This window comes from Oncorhynchus masou, chromosome 5 (genome assembly GCF_036934945.1).
Source record: "Oncorhynchus masou masou isolate Uvic2021 chromosome 5, UVic_Omas_1.1, whole genome shotgun sequence".
NCBI classification, from domain to species: domain Eukaryota; kingdom Metazoa; phylum Chordata; class Actinopteri; order Salmoniformes; family Salmonidae; genus Oncorhynchus; species Oncorhynchus masou.
The window spans coordinates 49,101,036-49,126,079 of record NC_088216.1 but is presented as its reverse complement, the minus strand read 5'-3'; the positions used below and the strand labels follow the sequence as shown (position 1 = coordinate 49,126,079).

The window sequence follows — 25,044 nt, the reverse complement described above, 5'->3', positions numbered from 1 at the left end:
CTACCAGCACGTCTCACATCTATCTACCAGCACGTCTCACATCTATCTACCAGCACGTCTCACATCTATCTACCAGCACGTCTCACATCTATCTACCAGCACGTCTCACATCTATCTACCAGCACGTCTCACATCTATCTACCAGCACGTCTCACATCTATCTACCAGCACGTCTCACATCTATCTACCAGCACGTCTCACATCTATCTACCAGCACGTCTCACATCTATCTACCAGCACGTCTCACATCTATCTACCAGCACGTCTCACATCTATCTACCAGCACGTCTCACATCTATCTACCAGCACGTCTCACATCTATCTACCAGCACGTCTCACATCTATCTACCAGCAGGTATATGCAGGCATAGGCACAGAAAAAAGACAAATTCAACACCTGATAGCTAATGTGCAAAGTGAATAATACTGTGTGGCTCATAGCTAAAAAGACTGCATAGCTGCATCCTTCAAGGCTCGCGTCGGGAACCTGCGATGACTGAAAGAAACTGACCAAAACTAAGTTGTCCTATTTGCTGGTGGGTAATGGTAGCCTACCTTAATCTCAACTGTTTGTCATGTGTAATATATTAGGCATAATCAAATATCACATTGTATGAGGATTCATTAGTATTATTTATTTTATTACCCATGGAGGGGTGGGGGCTTAGACTCCTATGGGTGGAGTGTGAGATGATGAGGTGTAAAGGTACCTGTATGGACCATAGACTGTATAGAAATAACTGGACACAGCCACAACCAGTTAATGAATGGATTTCTATGAGAAACGTACCTGGATGGAAACGTCACTGTAGGAGCCCCCGATGACTCCAGAAATGGCCAGAGGGACATCATCCTGGATGGGGTTGGATCCGTCTGGACAGATGAACCCCGGCTCGTGCACCTTAGTGAGGGAGGCTCGTACAAACTCCAGGCTCTGCTCCAGAGCGTAGGTGTCCTTAGAGCAGGTGTCCAGGATGTGGGCTCCCAGCCTGAGGCCTGGCAGCAGCCTCTCGTCTGCGTTGATCTCGTCCAGTGCTAAAAGCATCGCCTCCAGTCTCTGGATCCCTCTCTGCTCGTTGATCTTCCCACAGTCCTCCACCCCCTCACCCTTCTCGTGCACAGGGAACAGTCCTCCGATCACCAGGTCCCCATCGATGGTGATCTCCCTCTTGGTGGAAGGGGGGAATCTGTTGTTAGGGCTGGCCAGGGCCTCAGAGATGAGCAGGTCAAAGAGGAGCAGGTGAAGGGACCACCAAGGGGCAGCTTTGGACCAGAGCCCAGGGCAGAGGAGGCCGGTGGTGGGCATGGTGAGGTAGTCTAGCTGGGGTCAGTGTAGTGGGTCGTAGGTAAGTGGGTGTAGGAGGCTGGGTTAGGTGGATCACTCTAGAGCCTACTCTTGACACTCATGTCATCTTGGTTATTCACTGCAAGTGGAGGAGAGGAAAATGAATAATATATCATTGTTCATGTTACATTTCCAGTAATGTTATGGTGCTTCAATTATAAAAGTGACTGATACAAATTTGTAATTAAAATAGCATTTTTGCCCCCTCCAAAATAAAAGCACAGAATTTATTCCAAACAATCCAAATTGAGGTTCACAGATGCTATTTGCTCCTACTCATGGCAGCAAGGTGTGAAACTCCAGACTTTCCTCACTACCTCCAGTCTAGTTTAAAGGGAAACTTCACAATTTTGTCAACAAGGCTCTTTATCCACTTCCCCAGAGTCAGAAGAATTCGTGGATACCATTTTTATCTCCGTGTCCAGCATGAAGGAAGTTAGAGTTAGTTATGCTTACGCTATGGCTGGATGTCTATGGAAACTACCTCTAACTTCCTTCATACTGGACACAGAGACATACAAATGGTATACACAAGTTCACCTGTCTCTGGGGAAGTGGCCTCGTTGCCAAAATCCCAAAGTATCCCTTTAAGGTGTAAAGGGAATAGATGTGTTAATTTTTCCCATACATCTTTGAACAACCTCTACATGTTGATTGAACAGCCCTTCTATAAGAGCTCTCAATCTTAAAGACTGGCTGCAGGTGGTTGTGACTCTTGGCAAATTCCTCAAGATGCACTTCACCCCAGCAACTTATCTTGTTCCACATAACCAAACTGTCAGCCATCTCAACAGATGAGTGAGTATGTCGCCCGTCCTCAGCAAGCCACTGTGTGTGTGTGTGTGTGTGTGTGTGTGTGTGTGTGTGTGTGTGTGTGTGTGTGTGTGTGTGTGTGTGTGTCTGTGTGTGTCTGTGTGTGTGTGTGTGTGTGTGTGTGTGTGTGTGTGTGTGTGTGTGTGTGTGTGTCTGTGTGTATTTGTGACCCGTTTCAGGAAGCTAGGCATATGTCGCACGTCACTACTTCACAGAAGAGGCATTTTGTCATTTATTTATCAAAATGTATTTTTTGGCAGAAATGGCTTCTGGAACATGTGAACTTTCATCTGCCTTAATAAAAAAATGAGGATGTCATCCGTAAATACTATTAAAATTGTTAAATTACGACCTTAGTTGGTTTACCCACGAAAAAAGACGGGAACCTTCCCGCTCGCTATGATTGGCTGAGATAATGGATGGGCTGAACGTGCAGATAGATGAGTTCAGATTGGTCTGCCATTTAGCATGCTTCTGTCTATAATGTGAGCTCCGCAGTATGTGTTGATAATCCTTGCTACCACTACTTTTTTTAAAGATATAATGTTATCCATGGAGAACTGAAAAAGTCTTGCTACTCCTCTCAACAACATTGCTTCCCTGAGTTTAGCAGGCACTATCGACCAAGATTAGTGGGGAAAATGTTTGATGAACAACTTTCTGCACACCGTCAATGTGAACTGGAGTGACTTGACATAACGCAGGCCAAACAAGCTGTACAAACAAAACCAAGTTAAATGGGTTCCAGTCTGCCATAAATCATTCATCCATGTACACAGGTAATTATACGTTTCTAATTTTGTCAGAAAGTCATTTTCATTGCAAGTTAAAGTGTACTGTTCGCTGGCTAGCGAACGTTAGTTTGCTGGTTCGCTAGCTAAACCATTTGAATTGCTAGTTATAGCCTAACGTTAGCTAGCTAGCTCACATTGAACCTAGTTGGTTAGCTTTAACTACCTGTAGATACATACTAGAGCATTTCATAAATGGTGGCTAGCTATGACAATCAGTGTTGTATTGCTAGTAGTATGGGTTGGGAGTATGGTTCATTGTTTAGCTAGCTACATGTCTTAAGAAAAGACTCTACTTTGCCAGATGATTACATGACCCATCAAGTTAGCCAGGTGTGTCTGTGGGTTATTACGGCCATATATTGTATTTCATGAACATGTGTATGTGTCTAGACAATAGTGACCCAACCACTTAGCTAAATGTGGCTGGGGGGTGGTTATCGCATTTCTTTCACGTCCTATACATCTAGACAAGTGTGTCTGGTAGGGGTGTGCTGATATGACCATACTCATATGCGTAATCGTATCTGTAAATTGACATGTGACAGTTGGATAGGATTAAACATGTGTTCAGAAAAAACTGAAGGGTTTTAATATGCCTAAATAGTTATTGGTAATTTATCTCCCTTCTCACTGCAAAAAAAAAGATGCCGATTTGGAGCAGCTCGCGAAGGTGTCAGTGCGTATGTTTGTCTGTGTCCTCATTTTGTTGCACTGTCACTCAGTCAGAATGCGCATTAGCATTTTAGTTTTTTTTCCTACCCTTGCCCAACTTATTAGATATTACGCACATTGATAGCTTGATAGAAAATGTCCTCGCAATGTGATTTATCATAGTAGCAGGCAGTAACAATCTAAATGATCAGACCGAAAACATGCAAAGAAAAGTGATCCTGAAATTATGAGGAGAAATAGATCTTCACTCTATCCAATCAGAGCACTAGTATCAACAGCAGCAGTATCAAGTATCAAGCCAGTTGAGTTATTTAGACCACGCAAACGAGTGACTCAAAGACAGTACAGTATAGGTCTCTCTGACTAACACATGAGAAATATCCTTGCTGGCACCCGAAAAAATACTAGGATCATAACTGTATCCAGAAAATTGCCCATATCTGTTATTATACTTGTTTTGTCCGACTACTCGGCACACCCCTAGTGTCTTGGTAAGCATCATCTAATAATTATAAAATATTTATCTGGACACTTTCTATTTTTATATTGCTACCATGCAAAAATAGAAGTAACCATTTCAATGTGACAAATAATTGTGATTTTATTTGTGTGTTTACCAGAGATGGTAATGTGAAGAACAACACGATCTGCAGCAAGGTCAGATTAGGATATAGGCCAAGGGCTAGATAAAGTGTATTTTAACCTGGAGTTTTTCTTATTGTAGGCTAGGACTTTCACAATTTTTAGTTTTGAAATGTTTGGTTGTTTACTACACTACCTTACTCATTCTGTTTAGCACATGGCCTCACATGTGAATCCTTAAAGAGATGGGTGGGGCTAAGGCTTAAGAGGGTGTAAACGATGCTGAATATGTGTAGACAAAGAAGAGCTCTCCAGGAGGTGTACCAAAACATCCAAGGGCCATTTTCTCAAAAGTTCATTCACTTTCAAAGCAGAATTACTGTCCAATTGTTCCTCAACTGCAGTGTATGACATATCATTTGTAGCTCTGATACTCTACTTTTATCCAATGTAAAAAACACAATTTCAAATGTTGCTACATAAGACCGAATCGAGGTGGTTGGTCACGTTTCACTGCTCTGCCTGGATTTTCCAGCACCCCAATCTCCTGCCCTCTATACATTTAAATACCTATATTCTCCCATTTGTCCCTAATTCATAATCTCTTTTTCTCTGTCTTTCACTCTCTCCCACAGCCACACAGACTCTACCTCTGAGTTTCTCTCCCACCCTTCCTCTTTCTACCATTTTGCGCATAATTAAAAAATAATAATAAATGACAATGCTTCAGTTAAAGTGCAACTGGTTCATGTGGTTCCTGTTAGCCTGATAGCCTTGTCTGCATCCTAAATGGAACCATATTCCCTATAGTGCACTACTTTTGAACATGACCCATATGGCTCGTGGCAAAAGAAGTGAACTAGGTAGGGAACATGGTGCCATTTCGGATGCACAACTTAATCTGTCAAGTATAATACTCCATGACTATGTTAACCTTTCCATGTGTTTGTGCTCTTCATCGAAACATGATAGAAAGTCCAATTCCGGGCAGTCCAATCAATCATCTGTGTGCATGTCACGTGTCACTTGTTGATAGAGATCACATTCCTAAAGTTAGCATTTTCCACCTTGGCAAGTTTATTGACTGTATTTGTAGCAATAGCAGTGGGAAAGACTTCCACATAAAACATGAATAAAAGGGCAGCACATGTTTCATACTAGTGTAGAAAGTGATGTACTGTTATTGTCTCCTCGCCATGAGAGGGCGTAATCACTCTGAAATACTTGCCCTGGGAAAAGATTATTGGGGTTCATGCATGTTCCCGGGTGGTCTTTTGAACTAGCGGGTAAAAAGGGGTAACTTCTACTAAAACGTTGATTAATGTGCACTGTCCCTGTAAAAAATAAAATAAATTCAAAACTATGCAACCAAACAGACTTATGAAAGGAGTATACAATTACAAGTGAGTGGAATAACAAACGGACTAAACAGCTAAAATGTGATAGGAATTCAATTTGATATCTGATTCAAGATATATCAATAATTCAAGAATGTCAGACTCGGAGAAGGATAGGAGAGGCGAGAGGAAAGGCGAGAGCTTGCTGCTGTTAACAAAGTGATATATTATAAAGTGGATCTTCTCCAACCATTTCAGGGTGATGGAAAGGACAAGGAGCGTTTTACTCTTAGGATTTTTTTTTGGGGGGGGGAATTAGCTGTCAAAGCTTGTGCTGACACAACAGACAATGATTTAGCCACAATCCTTCCAACCAAACTGGATTTCTCAGCCACAAGCAACTCGATTTTCTATGGGGAAACTATTGGAAAGTTTGATGTTTTTGGTGGAAAGCAATACTTAGCTCTTTTTCAGAGTTAACCTCTTACATCTATGGGGGCGCTATTTCATTTTTGGATGAAAAACGTTCCTGTTTTAAACAAGATATTTTGTCACAAAAAGATGCTCGACTATGCATATAATTGATAGCTTTCGAAAGAAAACACTCTGACGTGTCCAGAAATACCAAGATATTCTCTGTGCGTGCCCTAGAACGTGAGCTTCAGGCAAAACCAAGATGAGATGGCATCCAGGAAATGACAAGGATTTTTGAGGCTCTGTTTTCCATTGTCTCCTTATATGGCTGTGAATGCGAGAGGAATGAGCCTGCCCTTTCTGTCGTTTCCCCAAGGTGTCTGCAGCATTGTGACGTATTTGTAGGCAGATCATTGGAAGATTGACCATAAGAGACCACATTTACCAGGTGTCCGCACGGTGTCCTGCGCCGAAATTGGTGCGCAAAAGTCACCTGCCAGTATTTTTCCATGCGATACAGAGAGGAAAGCAAGCTTCCACGAACTGCATATCAATGAAGAGATATGTGAAAAAACACCTTGAGGATTGATTCCAAACAACGTTTGCCATGTTTCGGTCGATATTATGTAGTTAATCCGGAAAAAGTTTTACGTTGTAGGTGACTGAATTTTCGGTTCGTTTCGGTAGCCAGACGCAATGTAGAAAACGGAACGATTTCTCCTACACACAGACGCTTTCAGGAAAAACTGCGCATTTGGTATGTAACTGAGTCTCCTCATTGAAAACATCAGAAGCTCTTCAAAGGTAAATGATTTTATTTATTTGGTTATCTGGTTTTTGTGAAAATGTTGCGTGCTAAATGCTACTCAAAATGCTATGCTAGCTTTGCATACTCTTACACAAATTAGTCCATTTCTATGGTTCAAAAGCATATTTTGAAAATCTGAGATGACAGTGTTGTTAAGAAAAGGCTAAGCTTGAGAGCAGATGCATTATTTTCATTTTATTTGCGATTTTCAGAAATCGTTAACGTTGCGTTATGCTAATGAGCCTGAGGCTTTAGTCACAAACCCGGATCCGGGATGGGGAGTTTCAAGAAGTTAACGCTGGGCCCAGACTCCCATGAGAAACATTCGACGTTTATGCAGCTGAAATCACACGTCAAACTCAGGAAGCTTTTCCAGGCTACAATGATGCTGCCATCCAAATGGAACATTTTAGACATTTTGTAGCTGGATTGGATCTGGTGCTTCAGGCTAAGTGCCATGAACATGGGGCTGCTACTCTGGGACAGACACTTGTAATTGTTAGCCAGAGAGATTAAGTTAATTTTAGCTCCCCAAGTCTAATGGTTTTAACATGCCTGCCACATCTAACCCCTCATGCCAGGCTTCACATGGTGAAACCACACCCACCGCTTCATGTGATGAAGCTTCATGTGATTAGCTTCATGTTATGGCTAATCAAAATTAATAGAGGCCCTTACACCCGACATCAAAGCACTGCAAAGTGATTTTTCAGGACTACGTGAAGAAGAACAGGTGATGAAACTGGTTTTGTCAATGCAACAACAGGGGCAGGATGACCCACAACAGGATTCAAGAGGCCGTCCCAGTCAACGGTAGCTCACCTACTCCAGACTACAGCTTGTCTCATCAGAGGAAACGCTCACCTAGCCGCCCTAGGTACACAGTGCAACGTTACTCACACCAACCATAAGGGCAACGTGATAGCGATGGTGGACAGCATGATGGCTGCGGTAGACCTTCCCAAGACTACAGACAGTACTCTACAGACAGAACAATGTCGGACGTCATGAACGGGGCTACAGCAGCTCTGGCTACAACAGACCTCAGACACCCATCAGTATGTATCTACAGACAGGGATAGGGACACAGTCACTATGACCACAAGAACAACAATAGGAGATGGCCCAAAAATGAGGGCATCCGTTTGATAATTCACACACTCAAGACCAGGGAAATTAGTACTAGTTGGTACTGTGGGTCAAGTGCCAGGTCATCCCTCAAACAAGGCTCAAACTATCCATTGGTTACTGGCAGGTTCCCATGGTTTCTACAGACAGGGACAAGACAGCATTTAACACAGGGAGTGGGGTCTACCAGTTTAAAGTCATGCCGATGGGCTTGTCCAACACACCGCCGACGTTACAACACCTCATGGAACTTGTCTTCTGTGGTTGTCACTAGAACCAGTGCCTCATTTACCTGGATGACGTCATTGTGTTCAGCAGGAACTGTAAAGAACACATGTTTTCCAGAGATTCAGGTCAGCAGGTTTGAAGCTGAAGCCGTCAAAACGCACCTTTGCTCAGAGCCAAGTGACAATTCTAGGTCATGTTCTGTCTGCCCAGGGCTTGAGACCAGATCCCAGAAATGTGGAGCATGTCAAAAATGTACCTCTCCCATACTTTCCCACAGAAGTCAGGGCATTTGTGGGTTTGTGCACTTATTACATGAGGTTTGGGACTGTGCCCAAATCGCAGCCTCACTGCACAAGCAGTGAGTAGTTGAGTAGTCAAGGGAGGCAGATGAGGTTTTCAAATACTTGAGACAGACCCTCTCAGTGACACCTATCGTGTCATTCCCTGACTTTTCCCGAGCCCTTCCTCATTCACTGTGATGCATCCGAGATGGCAGTTGGTGCTGTTCTCAGTCAAGTGCAGAATGGCAGAGAATCAGTGATCGCCTATGCTAGTCACATGTTCAACCCATCTGAGAGAAACTGGTCCACATATGACAAGGAACTCTACGCTATAGCGTGGTCCATCTGATATTTCATACACTATCTGGGAGACAATCCGTTCAAGGTCGTAACTGATCACATACCACACGTGTGGCTCAGGATGATCCCATTGGACAATGACCCTATAGGGCAGAGAGCACGATGGGCACTGGAACTCAATGTTTACAACTACGTGGTCAAGAAGAAACATGCCAATGGCAGTGAGTTGTCATGCTGCCCAGCCCATCTGACATCTCCTCAAAGTCCCCATCACAGTACACCTCCTCTGTAACATCCAGACAATTGTTGGCCTTTGCTGATGCCAACTCCCAGTTACAGCTGGCTTGGAGGAAAAAAACAGAAGGAGCAATACGACAAGGGAACTTTTCAAACCATTTTAAGTTGGGGATCTGGTTTTCATGACCGATCCAGCAAAGCTGCACTGCAAACTATCCCTATGTTGGAAGGGCCCATCCAAAATCCTACATCTGTTCGACACAGATGGACAGCCTGGTGTAACATGCATGGTACTGCATTTGAAATCACCTCAAACTACCCCGAAAGATATCCATCACAATAGACTGAAACCACTCTATGTTGATGCTGCAGAGAATGTCCCACCCCTTAGGCAGCCACAAGTGTTAGCAGGGTTTTGTACCTTCAGCCCAATCCCATACCCCCTTCTCACTGCCCTCTAAGCACCATTACCTTTCCATCACCCACTATCTCATGGGCATGGTTTGAGACAGGCAGCCCCACTGTCAGCTACTCCTGAGACTCCAAGCACTCCACCAGGGTCCCCCCAGGGCACCAGACTTTCCCTTTGTCCCCTGATGCTCCTGCCCGTTCCCCTTTGAATCAGGCTGCAACCCCTGTGGACATTGCTCAGGATAGTCCCTCACCAGGAGCGGACATAATCACTCTATGTAATACTTGACCTCGGAATAGGTTATTGGTATTCATTCACGTTCCCAGGTGGTCTTTTGAACTATCCTTTGTATGACTTGTTCTATGTTGAAGCTAGCAGTTGGAAATTAAATATTAATCTTCTAAGAGAGTTGTTGTTTGGCTAATCTTTATATTGACGCCTTATACTACAATCTAACATGAAAACTCCATGAGATCCTACAGTAAATTCCATGAGACATAAGATGGGAGACTGGACACACGCAAGGTAGGAGATCGGGGAGGAAGTCTGGCCACCCTTCATCTATCCAAGAAGATGCAATCCAGCTATCAAACAGCTTTGCCCCGCCTGAGACGGACCTACCAGCCCCGGGAGTCAGCATGTATCCTGGGTGTATACCAACAGGCCTCCCAGTGGCATCCTCTCCAACGGCCACCATAGTTCAGCAGGTCACTTACCCATTGGATTCCATCACGACCACCATCAATTTAGGCAGCCCTATGGTGAGAGATTTTGGCCTGCCTACGATCTGTGGACCGACCAAGGTCCGCTGTCACTCAGGAGCCCATGTCCATGACATCAACTCCCTTCTGCCCACGGTTCTGGCCAACTACTCCATTGACACCATCATCACTCACGTAGGTTATAACGACTTTCATTTTAGGCGATCATTTTACACTAGCACAGGGAAGATAATAATTATCTCTTGCCCCCTCCCGTGCTATCAAAGGTGTCCGTAACGTTTCAGTCGACTCTTTGCCCTGAACAAGTACCTGAGGAAACTCTGTGACAACTTTCATTTGCTGTGGGAGCAACCAGAATGTTTTAAAAGAGACTCACCCTAACCGCACATGTTGATTTTGTCCATCCACACCAGATGTGATCAGGACACACAGGTTGAAATATCAAGATGAACTCTGAGCCAACTATATTAGATTGGGGACATTAAAAAAACATTGAACATTCATGGCAATTTAGCTAGCAAGCTTGCTGTTGCTAGATAATTTATCCCGGGACATTAACATTGGCTTGTTATTTTACCTGAAATGCACAAGGTCCTCCCTCTACTCTGACAATTAATCCACAGATAAAAGGGGAAACCAAGTTAGTTTCTAGTAATCTCTCCTCCTTCAGTCTTCTTCTTCTTCTTTGGACTTTATATTGCGGTTGGCAACCAACTTTAAGGTGCATTACCACCACCAACTGGACGGGAGTATGGACCTCAGTTCACCGTTCAATCACTCACGTGGGTATATGCTCCTAAAAACCAATGAGGAGATTGAAGAGGCGGGACTTGCAGTGCATCAAGCGTCACAAATAGAACCAAGTTCTATTTTAGAGCCTGGCTACGCAGACGCTCGTTGACGTGTGCGAGCAGTGTGGATGCAATGATTGAATAACATGTACAGTTGAAGTAGGAAGTTTACATACACTTAGGTTGGAGTCATTAAAACTCATTTTTCAACCTCTCCACAAATGTATTGTTAACAAACTATAGTTTTGGCAAATCGGGTAGGACATCTACTTTGTGCATGACACAAGTAATTTTCCCATCAATTGTTAACAGACAGATTATTTCACTTATAACTCATTCTATCACAATTCCAGTGGGTCAGAAGTTTACATACATACACTAAGTTGAATGTGCCTTTAAACAGCTTGAAAAATGCCATAAAATTATGTCATGGCTTTAGAAGCTTCTGATAGGCAATTGGACATAATTTGAGTCAATTGGAGGTGTACCTGTGGATGTATTTTAAGGCCTACTTTCAAACTCAATGTCTCTTTACTTGACATCATGGGAATATTAACAGAAATCAGCCAAGACCTCAGAAAAAAAATTGTAAACCTCCACAAGTCTGGTTCATCCTTGGGAGCAATTTCCAAATGCCCGAAGGTACCACGTTCATCTGTACAAATAATAATACTATAATAAGTATAAACACCATGGGACCATGCAGCCGTCATACCGGTCAGGAAGGAGACACGTTCTGTCTCCTAGAGATGAACAGACTTTGGTGCGAAAAGTACAAATCAATCCCAGAACAACAGCTAAGGACCTTGTGAAGATGCTGGAGGAAACAGGTACAAAAGTATGTGTATCCACAGTAAAATGAGTCCTATATTGATATAACATGAAAGGCCGCTCAGCAAGGAAGAAGCCACTGCTCCAAAACCACCATAAAAAAGGCAGACTACGGTTTGCAACTGCACATGGGGACAAAGATCATACAATTTGGAGAAATGTCCTCTGGTCTGATGAAACAGAAATATAACTTTTTCGTTATATTCGTTATGGAGGAAAAAGGGGGAGGCTTGCAAACCGAGGAACACCATCCCAACCGTGAAGCACGGGGGTGGCAGCAGCATGTTGTGGGGGTGCTTTGCTGCAGGAGGGACTGGTGCACTTCATAAAATAGATGGCATCATGAGGATAGGAAAATGATGTGGATATATTAAAGCAACATCTCAAGACACCAGTCAGGAAGTTAAAGCTTGTTTGCAAATGGGTCTTCCAAATGGACAATGACCCCAAGCATACTTCCAAAGTTGTGGCAAAATGGCTTAATAAGGACACCAAAGTCAAGGTATTGGAGTGGCCATCACAAAGCCCTGACTTCAATCCTATATAACATTTGTGGGCCGAACTGAAAAAATGTGTGTGAGCAAGGAGGCCTACAAACCTGACTCAGTTACACCAGCTCTGTCGGGAGAAATGGGCCACATTTCACCCAACTTATTGTGGGAAGCTTGTGGAAGGCTACCCGAAACGTTTGACCCAAGTAAAAAAAATTGAAAGGAGGTGCTACCAAATACAAGTGTATGTAAACTTCTGACCCACTGGGAATGTGATGAAAGAAATAAAATCTTAAATAAATCATTCTCTCTACTATTATTCTGACATTTCACATGCACACTTATGCATGTAATGCGAGAGGTGTGGTCAGCATGTAAGCAACACAGAACTCGGAAAGCATAAGCAACTCCTGTTGAAATGGCGCCATGGTTGTTGTGAGTAAACTCATTTATGTTACTTTAACTCCACCTTCCGGTGAGTTTATACAAACTGTCATCTCCTACCATTCTGTTATACTGGAGACTGTCAGAAAACATGTTTATAATGTTAATAATTTGGTTGTTATTCCATTGGTTACCTCGAGGCAGATTCCCCAGGGGCAGAGTGGCCCACAGTCATTGAATATAGGGCTTCTAAATGTTAGAGCAATCACTTGTAAAAGCTTTCTCGTGAATGATCTCATTACTGAGCTCAAAGTTGATTGCATGTTTCTCACTGAAACTTGGCTGTCATCAGACTGTTGTTCCTCTCTTATTGAAGACTCCCCCTGGACTACAGCTTTTCATACTCTCTCAGAAAATGGAAAAAGGGTGGGGGGACAACCTCTATTTTTACTAATAATCTCAGCTGTAGGGACATTTCATTTGGAGACTTTGGGTCTTTTGCGCATCATGCTGTACTGTTTAAATGTCAGCCACCAGTGCTGGCTATAACCCTGTATCGGCCACCAAAGTCCTGCCCCACTTTATATAATGATTTATCTGAATTGTGTCCTTGAGAACTATGATAAAATCATTGTGTTGGGCAATTTTAAAATTCATGCTGAGAAAGAGACTGACTAAAAGGCTGTTAAATGTATGAATCTTTTGAGCACTATAGACTTTTCCCAACATGTGACTCGGCCCACCCATAACTGCGGCCATACTCTGGACCTGTTTATTACCAATGGACTTTCTATTGACATATCCTCTATTGTTGATGTTGCTTTATCTGGTCACCACTGTGTATTTTTTACTACTTTGTTGCCCATAGCACAGGGTAATACCGAACACATTATTAAGAAACACTATCCTACCTCTGAAGTTGCTACAGATTTTATGTATGAACAATTCTCCACCACCTATTCTGCCTTCCTCTTGTGATGATTTAGTTGATAACATTAATAGAAAACGAAGGGCAATCATTGATGCCGCAGCTCCATTACATTTCAAAAGGGCCACATCCAAACAGAGAGACCCTTGGATGAGTGAGGAAATTAATCAATTAAAGAGAAATTACAGAAAGGCAGAGCGGAAGTTGAGAAAGTCAAAGTTGCAGGTCCATTATGATATTCTGAGAGAGAAACTTGGCATATATAACAAGGCAATTAGAAATGCCAGACGGGCTCATTTTTCTAACTTGATCACTATTGATCAGAATAATTTGAGAGTGCTCTTCTCGACCATTGATGGCCTGATAAATCCTACCACCTCAAACCTATTTGAACTTCCCTCCACATCTAAATGTGATGACTTTGTGGCATATTTAATAGAGAAGATAATCAACATTAGGCTGGCTATCAGTCAAGCAAAACCTGATGAGAAGTTTGATGATATGTGCCCTAGCCTACCATGCAAAGGCACGACAGATGTATTTTCCCTGGTTGAAACAGACATGCTCAGGAAAGTGATATTACAACTTAAGACTTCTACTGGCCTTCTTGATCCTATCCCCACCACCTTCTTCAAAACAGTTTTTAATAGCATATCTGAAGAAGGCAGCCTTAGTTAAAGTGGGAGATTATCTTAGAGCCAACCGAGATACCAAACAGCTCTCTGTCCTTGTTGTACTCTTGGATTTAAGTGCTGCATTCGACACTGTTGATCATGATGTCCTTCTGGAGAGGTGGATTAGTTTGGGTCCGGTAATGTTCAGTTTATATATGTTACAAGGGGTAACATATATAAACTGAACAGTACTGGACCCAAAACCAAACCTTGTGGAACGCCACATGTGATATGTATTTTCTATGTTCACCGTATACAGTGACAGAGAAATCTTGACCAAAAAATAGGTCCTAAACCAATTTAGATGTGAACAGCACTATCAGAAAGCACAGTAAGGATTTTCACTGCTACACAGACGATACACAACTTTATATTTAAGTGTCACCAGAGAATTTTTGGGATAAATGATTAGACTGTATTAGTGATGTAAATACTTGCGTGGCTTGCAACTTCCTCCAACTATATCAAGACAAGTCCAAGGTACTTTGTTGTTGGTGCCAAAGCACAGAGCGCAAATCTGGCCGCACATATTAATTCATGGGCAATAAAGATAAAAAACCTAGGTGTGAGTTTTAGATTCATAACACAATTTCGGATCACACATTAGGAATGTGGCAAAAAAAAAAAAAAAAAACCACCTGAGGAACATTGCCAAACTGCGCAGTTTCTCTCTCAGGCTAGGACAGAGAGACTCATCCATGCTTTTAATACAAGCAGGCTTGACCTCTGTAATGCTCTCCGGTCTGTTCTACCCAAGAAAGCCATTGGTCAACTGCAAAACATACAGAATTCTGCAGCACGGGTACCAAGATTCTTCAATTGGTTTTAAACCAATCCACGATTGTGCACAGCAATACATGTCAGACATGTACTTTTAAGTTATGTACAACAGTTGGTCCCTCAGCTCCTCTGGCACTGGCCTTTTAACTATCCAAAACCTGGGATCAAGAGGCTTGGAGAGGCAGCCTTTAGTTATTATCCCCCCAGCATCTGGAATAGCCTGCCAGAGAACCTGAGGGGGGCCAAAACTGTGGACTTATTTAAAAGAGCTTTTCTTAGGGTGCTTTTTAGTCGTTAAGTTTGTGTCATTCTTTTGTTTTTTTATCTTGTGTTTGTTGTGTTGTAAATATTTCTGCTTTGTTTGTTTTTTTACATATTTTTTCCTATGAAGCACATTTTGTTGCATCCCATGTGTCACGCCCTGGCCTTAGTATTTTGTGTTTTCTTTATTATTTTGTCAGGTCAGGGTGTGACATGGGTGATTTATGTGGTGTGTTTTGTCTAGGGGTTTTGTAGGTTATGGGATTGTGTTTAGTTAAGTATTATAGGTAAGTCTATGGTTGCCTGGAGTGGTTCTCAATCAGAGGCAGGTGTTTATCATTGTCTCTGATTGGGAACCATATTTAGGCAGCCATATTCTTTAGGTCTCTTGTGGGTGATTGTTTCCTGTCTCTGTGTTTTGCACCAGTTAGGACTGTTTCGGTTTTACCACGTTTTCTTGTTTTGTATATGTATATTGTTCACGTTATCATCTTTATTAAAGATGTTCAACCATAACCACTCTGCATTTTGGTCCTCCTCTCCTTCCCAGGAAGAAAACCGTAACGCCATTTCTGAAATGTGCTGTATACTTCTCTGAAACATGAAACACTCACCCACTTGCACCCACTCACATACTGTACATCTACACTATATACATACTTCCTCTGTTTTCACTTGACTTACTTCACAGTACATACACAGCACATGCACATGGGTACATAATTGTCACGCCTTGGCCATAGAGAGGCTTTTATTCTCTATCTTGGTTAGGCCAGGGTGTGACTAGGGTGGGCATTCTAGTTTCTTTATTTCTTTGTTGGTGTGGTTCCCAATCAGAGGCAGCTGTTCTGTTTTCCCTCTTTGTTATTTTGTTCGGGTGTTTTGAGTATTAAATTTGTCATGAACACTTACCACGCTGCACCTTGGTCTCCTTCTTCATCCGTCGACCGCCGTTACAATAATACATTTATTTAGTGAATATACTGTATCATGTGTTGCCCTCTGCTTCTGTCGAGTGCGTCCAGCACTTGACACGAGTTGTTCTAACTAATTGCATCCCTGGGAGATTAAGAATATAAACAGTGAACACTGACTTGAGGAGAAAGAACGTTACAACAGATGAAGGGCTCTATTTCTGGCTGGCGCTAAGGAAGCACAAGTGTCAAATTCACGTTAACTTTGCTATTTCGTCATGTAAAACTGTCTCACTGGTATTCTCCAGTCATACCACGAGGTTTGTCAATTTACCTGTCTAACATCAGCTCGCTTGAACTGAGGTGGGAGGGGTGGCAATATTTGAGGTATGTCCTTAAAAAAAAGTGCAAAAGTGACCAATTCATGCAGTGCTAATGGGGAGTTTCAAGACCCACAAAAGTGGGTTTTAAGGCTTTAACCTTTTTCTGTGCTAAATATAACCTTTTTTAATGCTTCTTTATAGAACCGTAGGAAAGGTTATTTATAGCACCATACAGGTTCCATTTAGAACCTCATGAGCATAGTTATTTATTTTTAACTTCAAGAAAGGGTTCTATTTACAGTAGCACCAAAAAAACGGTTCCGCTATGGTTACAAACTAAAGAACCCTATTTGGTACTATAAAGCACTTTTTTTGTATGTGTACTGGGAGCTAGTTCAGTGAAGAACCATCTCCAAGGACCACATGCAAGGATAAACCGTGTGGAAAACCACAGTGGGATCACTTTTTGAATGAAAGGTAGAAGTGAATGAATACTGTATAAAAGAGCTCTGTCCTTGGACAGTGGTTATAGCATACTTCGTTATTCGTTATTCATTATTCTAATCGAAGACAAATCCATACTGAAAAACCTCATCAAGTATTTACAGTATAGCATCATGGAGTGTGAACCATACCACCACCATACCATACAAGAAGTATAATCAGAGATATTCTCACACTTGGAAGAGCTCTCTTCTTCGCTAACTGGGGTTGCCATGGAAACATGATGGGCAAAAAAAGAAGATGGTGGTGGGTGGGGGGGTGGGCAGGGAGGGGTAGTGGGCAGAGAGTTTTGCTGATATAAATGACAAGAGGTTTGCTGATATAAATTCGTATCATGTTGAGGTCATATCTTGTATATTAGGGGTTGAAAATACCTGTTTGACTGGAGAGAGAGAGAGAGAGAGAGAGAGCTGCATGGGTTTGTCAAACAAAGCAATGGGAGTCTTTGTAATAAATGGGAAAATACAGTGCATTCAGACAGTATTCAGACCCCTTCCCTTTTCCCACATTTTGTTACGTTACAGCCTTATTCTAAAATTGATTAAATATTTGTTCTTCTCCTCATCAATCTACACACAATAATACGCCCATAATGACGAGGCGAAAACAGAAGTACCTTATTTACATAAGTATTCAGGCCCTTTGTAAGAAACTCGAAATTGAGCTTAGGTGCATTCTGTTTCAATGAATCATCCTTGAGATGTTTCTACAACTTGATTGGAGTCCACCTGTGGTAAATTCAATTGATTGGACATAATTTGGAAAGGTACACACCTGTCTATATAAGATTCCACAGTTTACAGTGCATGTCAGAGCAAAAACCAAGCAGTGAGGTCGAAAGGAATTTTCCGTAGAGCTCCGAGACAGGATTTTGTGGATTTTTGTGGATTTTCTGGGGAAGGGTACCACAGTCGCCTCCATCATTCTTAAATGGAAGAAGTTTGGAACCACCAAGAGGTGACCAAGAACCCAATGGTAACTCTGAGTTCCAGAGTTCCTCTGTGGAGATGGGATAACCTTCCAGAAGGACAACCATCTCTGCAGCAATCCACTAATCAGGCCTTAATGGTAGAGTGGCCAGACGGAAGCCACTCCTCAGTAAAAGGCATATGACAGCCCGCTTGGAGTTTGCCAAAAGACACCTAAAGGACTCTCTCTGGTCTAATGAAACCAAGATTGAAGTCTTTGGCCTGAATGCCAAACAACACACATGGAGGAAACCTGGCACTACACCTACCGTGAAGTATGGTGGTGGCAGCATCATTCTGTGGGGATGTTTTTCTGCGGCAGGGGCTGGGAAACGAGTCAGGATCGAGAGAAAAATTAATGGAGCAAAGTACAGAGAGATCCTTGATGAAAACCTGCTCAGGACCTCAGACTGGGGCAATGGTTCACCTTCCAACAGGACAATGACTCTAAGCACACAGCCAAGACAACACAGGAGTGGCTTCAGGACAAGTCTCTGAATGTCCTTGAGTGGCCTAGCCAGAGCCCGGGCTTGAACCCGATCGAACATCTCTGGAGAGACCTGGAAATAGCAGTGCAGCGACGCTCTCCATCCAACCTGATAGATCTTGAGAGGATCTGCAAAGAAGAATGGGAGAAACTCCCCAAATAGAGGTGTGCCAAGCTTGTATGCTGATTTCAACAAAAATTTTATTCATTCACTTATTCGGTCTTTGTCTCTCCCAAAGATGATCTATTGCCTGAGCGAACTGGCTGTGTTCCGACAGGCCGCCCCACTCTTGCCTTGGGAATGACGATATTACTGGTTAAAGAGACAGCACACATTTTTATAAAATAGGCTATTTGTATGCAAATATACAATAAGGAAGGGAAACAGATTGTTTGCTATCTGTAGTTCCATGGAATCAGCCAAAACAAGCTCAATAACTCAATGCAGGCACACACATTGTGTGTATTGTGGATATGCCTAGGCTTCATCTTGATTTAGCCAATATATCAATAGAGATTTTTAATTCAAATAAATTATTACCATTATGTTGTTATGTAGATTGGTAAATACAAAGTATAATTGTATGATTGTATAATTGATTCATGAAGGCATACATGGCATCTGAAAAATGTTGAGGTAGAAAAATTGTCATGTAATGATAACTCAAAAGATGTCCAGCGATTGAACAGAGCAGTAGCTGAGCTTAACTGTTTGGATCAAGTGCCATTCTGTGACTTTGACTAATATGCCTTCTTTTTTTCCAGTGGTGTTGTTTTGGTATTGTTTTGGTATTGTTTTGGTATTGTTTTGGTATTGAGTATCGTAATGGAATCGAGTATTGTGATACTATACCTGGTATCGGTATCGAAGTAAAAATTCTGGCATCGTGACAACACTACTTTTTTGTGATTTTTTTATTTCACAATCGACATTCAATTTCAAACTATGATTGGTAATCTGAGAACTTTGTTAAGGGGAGCTGAGGTAATCAGTCCCATTAGCTGCTGGACACACCACCTCATCACTGATGGGAGATAGTAGCTATAGCTGTGAGTTAAAGGTGCGGCCTGGGTTTTCAATCAACCATCTCACTCATACTGTATATGCTGTTGCAAAACTGGTTGAAAATACATCATTTCAACCAGTTTTGCCGTTGCTAAAAGGATACGACAAGATGTTGATCATCTTTGCCAAGCTTTGGTAGTGGACATATAGAGGAGTTCATGTAATACTATTTGTAAAGATATACATGTCTTAATCTTAAACGTTTCCTACCTACAGGTACCTTATCGCAGTAAACTGGTCAATGTTAAACATCTACGTTTTTTCAGTAAGTTAGTACAAAAGGAATGTGCACACCTACATCTCTCAGCACCCATGACTATAGTTAGTAATAACCTGTGGTCATAGTATGCCACCTATAGCATGTCCTGTCACTCTTCCTGTGGGTGGGCCCCTGGTGAGAAAGAGGCTAGTCAGTTCAGTCTTGTGTGATTTGGTTCACTCGGCTCTCAGCAGCGCGACATACATCATCATTTTGTACACCGGGAGTGTCCATATAGCTTCTCCCCCCTGGTGCGTGTGTGTGTGATGGTGTTCAATGGGATATTGTTCAGTCATACCCCAGCAACAGACAAGGAAGCAAATGAGCAGGAACAAGTGCAATGATTGCTGCTGAATCTGCCATCTCTACAGAAACACAACCCTACATTACTGTAGACCATATGGTGCATTGATGAAACCTCTTCTCTCCCTCCAAGAGAAAAACAACTGAAACTGCCTGTGCTCCATTGGCAAGACAGTGATTCACGCTCAATCAAAATAGTGTGAGGAGAACACTTATAATGGCAAAAACTTCATAAACAACCAAATATTCTGTCCAAATCAACTGTCCATATTATTCTACAAGGTAAAGTAGACTGAGTTAACTATTTTACAATGCTACATTTTCTTCTACCTTCTATTCTGTTTTATAGCTGTTTAGACCTGTCAAGGCAAAACCAGATCTTTTGTTTGGTGTACTTTAGTGGAGCAGGTGTTTTGCATGGCTATGATTGGTATGGTGAGATCATGAAGCATACAAATATGCCAGCCATATCCTTCTTCCTGTCTCATAGCGTGTGTACCAATAGTATCTCCTTTCTCTCGAACTGTGTACTTGTTCAGTTCCCTTTATGGATTTGAAAGGATATGACTGGTATATGGAAACTTCCTCTAGCCCATGCCTACACCAATCCATGCTTTACAATTTGTGGGGAGTAGCACACTTCAAGAGGAAGGAGAACTTGTTGGGACTGAGCCACAATCTGTTGTTGTCAAGCCTTCCAACAGGAGCTACAGGGTACAGGCGACCCAAAACTGTTTAATTGATGTTAGCAATCGAATCCTCCCACTCGACTGTCCCTTTTACTTGTTGGGCTTGGTAGGGACTCTCCATTTGCAGAGCCTGAGTTTAATGGAGGAATCAGGGCCAACCAAGAAGACCAAGAAGGGGGCCAAAAGGAACTAGGCCAAGGTATGGTCTAAGGACTGACTGTCATAGTCGCCCCCAAAAAATCCTAAAGATATAGAACACGGACACAATGGCATCACCACATACATCTAATTAGGCTTAGTTATACAACATTTTGATCTAAGAGTGGATCTTAGTCTGTTGATAGCAAATAAAGTCCTACTGCAAGTTCCCCAGATGTGTGTTGAAGAGATATGGGGATACACAAGCTTGAAGTATGGGAGGTAGATAGATATCAAATGACATCTCTGGCAATATTAGGAAAACATTTCCCACTTAGTAGAGCTCATAATACTTTCCCCTTAAACAGGAGACAGCAAATAACCAAGGGGACCAAGAGTCATTTGACATGAGTTGGAGCTGCTACGACAACTGTCAGCTCTTGCTCAGCCTCCTCTTAGTTCTGAGGAATTTTCTATCAGGCCATGGTCACGTCATTAAATCTGGCTCGTGGCGGAATCGACCATCACAATAGCACTTGGCAGCCAAGAGAGCTGCTCCCTCCCTACCCAGCTATCTCTGCACAATGATTCCCAGTGAAACAGGAGTACAAAAAGAGAAGACAGTGTGCATAATTGCTCCACTTTGAACCCTCAGCTAGCAAGCTAACACACACATACAGTACCAAATCCACACCAGCCTCCCATCACGTGCATTGAAAAGCTGCAGGTCTCTCCAACGCAGATCCCTCGAGCAGCATACACTACAGTAGTCAACTGCCTCCAATACAATGTGCCTCTCTCCCTTGGATCCAAATAACGGCATTTCTCAAATGATTAAGTGACTAAGTACAAATGTTGCTTTGAGCTGTAATGTTTCAACCAAGCACAGGTCCATTGGTACAGTACAGTTCACTGGCTTTTACTGTACAAAGACTCCCGATTGAATCTTCTGTTTTCATCAACTGTGGGCAGCAGACACTTGTGAACATATTGATGTAGAAGAGTCTAGAATAGGTTCTGCTGAGCTAGACTTTCAGACCAAGCAGTTTGCAGTTAGTCCTCTTGGTAAGTGGTGCATGATGGCACCTTCATATGGACGGTAATGTTGTTAGTTGGTAGATGTCCCCATGCTGTGTTAAGTGGCACCCTGATCAGGTGGTGAGATGTCAGACAGCACAGCCAGTAACCCTCCCTAACAGACCTGAACACCATCACACATCACATGGTGGAGCCAGAAGGGAGACTATGCCCTGTCTGCCCTCAGACAGAGAGCCCAGCTGCTCAAGGCACTGCTCAAATACAGCCTCCATAGATTAAACATGTCTGATTGTGTCTATTATAACATTGGCATTATTAATGGGTATCACCATTGGTATGAGTATGAATGGCTGGTGTGAATATAATGAGTTCTATATAATGTCATTGGTATAAGTATGATTGATGCTCAGTCTGTAATATTTAAAATAATGGCTATAGGTTCTTAAAACTTGTTTTAACATTTCAATAAATAAACAATTAAACAATGCGTGCTAAGATGGATATAAATATTTAACACATAACACATAAGTAGCAAGGACTTACACCCTAAGGCAACACTAACAGTAGACACCTTGTGTCGATGAATGGGAATGCAACCATGAAGAGATAACACGTCTTATTGTAGACAGATATACCTAAAGGTGGTATCTATTTGTGACTGAAATAATCATGATTTAGATTAACCCATGTGATATAGCACCTTTCCAGCTTTTCTATCACTCCAAGTCACTATTGTGTTTCAGTGATCCATTTCATCTCTCAGTTCAAACACACGGACACACACTCACCACAACATGCTGGTCAATTCCCTTTCTCCTCACTTGAACCAAAAATGTTAACTTCAAGACCTTCCCCCAGCACTAAACTCTGCGTTGCTATGGAATATTCATCAGTACAGCGTGAGAATGCCCAAGACTCAATGGGCTTCAAAATGACCTCAAAAAGTTCCATAGCTGAATCTAACTCTGATAGGTACTTCAGATTTCAAGTAGTTCTCACAGGGGGACATTCAGAAGGCCAACTGGTGTTCTTTTGTGATGTATCGCAAAAGTTCACTCAGTAAACGGAAGCCTATTCAAACTAGAAAGTTTGACTGAATAGCCATTGTATGCTACAATATAGAGCATTAGTGACTGAGTGTCAAATTCTCACAGGAGGGTTTTGGGCTCAATCCCCAAAAAAGTAATCCAACTACGATCTACTTTTTGTGGGGTGATAAGAGGCTTTTGACTCCTTTCTACATGAGATGAATGGGGTTATTGGTCCTGTAAAGTGAGCAGAGAAACAACACACAATGGGTGTGACTTCAAAACAGGAAGGAGGGTGGTTTTGATGGTGTTTCATGAAGAAGGATAGAAGTTAATTAGATGAATCTCTATTCCCAGTTAAATATGTTAGCCTATAGAGGAACTGTGTCTGCTTCTGGTCCTGTATGGCTCAGTTGGTAGAGCACGGCACTTGCAATGCCAGGATTGTGGGTTTAAATCCTTGGGCCACCTATATGCGGTGGTGTAAAGTCCTTAAGTAAAAATACTATTTAAAGCATTTACTTAAGTCGTTTTTGGGGGTATCTGTACTTTACTTTACTATTTATATTTGTGACAACTTTTACTTCACAACGCAGAATTAACAATGAGGACAGACTGTAGTAGCCTATGCTATAGGTAGAGAGGGCAGACAAAATCCAAGTTGCCTCAGTACCTGTTCACCACATAATGTGATCTAACGATACATTAATATAGCGCCTGGTAGGGCCTACTGTAGCCTACACTATATGCTGCTATGGTCAGCTTTAAATCTTAGGACAGATCTCGGATGTCTCATGGAGGATGGTCATGCTTGCATGGCACATGCAGTTTTTTGGTGTGTTGATTGATTAGAATATTTCACTTTTCGTAGGCTAGCACCTGCATCTCCAGCTCTGCACGGTCAATAACATCTATTCTTTCCCCGCTCTTAAGACCAACTTATCATCGTGACTTTTAAATAGGCTTTTGCTCCTGTAAATCGCTCTGGATAAGAGCATTTTCTAAATGACTAAAAAGTTAAATATAATGCAATAATACAATTTCTATATCGCCTACCAGTGAGCAATACATAGCCCCTAGGATATAATTTAGTGTTATACAAGGTATGATTTCGGAATAGTTCATGTTAAAACATAGTCAATACTGTGTCACATTCTTCTTGACCTGTCAAACTTTGCTTTAGATTGATAATGTGCAGAACAATAGAGCATGGACTACAGATGAGGTGGGAGTGGTGACAACTTGTGCATGTGCTTATAAACAATTGATTCAATATTATATTTATCTGTAATAATAATAAGCCTACTCTTCCAGTATGTAATTTAGCCTGCTATTGTATGCAATAGATCTTCTAAATTCAACATATTTTTTCAAATGGAAAATAATCTATTTGTAGGCTATTTCCATAAACTGCATAATTTAGCCAAATAGCATAGAAGGCTACAATGTTAAAACCTACATCGATATGGAGGTAAAATTGTATTGTACAGTTGCTATAGACCTGTAGGAAATGCACTATTAAACCATGTGAATAACGCTTTAGCCAATTCCATATTGATGCACAAGTATTTCTGATACAACTGGCATGCTGTGACAGTGAGTAGCCTAGCCTAAAACAGCAGAGTTAATTTCTTACCTGGTTGCATTGTTAAAGTCGGGAAGTGAGGAAACGTCGCGCGTCGGTATCCCAGGTGGAGCAGGTGTGAACTGTCCTTGGTTCTGAAATCTAGATCAGATTGGCAGGACTGGGAAATTCCTCGACATTCTTGACCACATAGTTGTGCTCGAAATTCCAAGGCGCTGAGTGTAGGATATAGTTGGCTATTATGACTTTAAACGGACACACTGACCAGAGTAGATAGTCAAGTATAAAGTTCTGTAATTCAAAAAGCTCCTAAATGTCTCGATCTGCAAGCGCTCTTCAAAACCAGATTGAATGGACTGTTCGTTCTGAACGTTAGAGTTAATTCTCATTAGTCAATTTAAACATCACGTGCCATTTAATAATGCGATTATAACATTCTTGCTTCATGTATTTCCAATGAAATGCATTCAATGGCAGAGAGAGAGAGAGAGAGAGAGAGAGAGAGAGAGAGAGAGCGGTAGAGATATCC

The 25,044-nt window shown here is 42.0% G+C and overlaps 1 protein-coding gene across 1 annotated transcript in view; it reads right to left on the bottom strand.

Annotated features, from left to right (window-relative positions):
• LOC135539750 (metabotropic glutamate receptor 2-like) overlaps positions 1-25,022 on the bottom strand; it is a 62,216-nt gene extending 37,194 nt beyond the window's left edge. The window contains exons 1-2 of the mRNA XM_064965843.1: positions 24,567-25,022; positions 791-1,424 (exon numbers count right to left, since the gene is read on the bottom strand). Of these exons, the coding sequence (XP_064821915.1) occupies positions 791-1,306 (516 nt within the window). The 5' untranslated portion in view covers positions 1,307-1,424; positions 24,567-25,022. The remainder of the gene's footprint in view (positions 1-790; positions 1,425-24,566) is intronic.
• Positions 25,023-25,044: the final 22 nt, after the last annotated feature.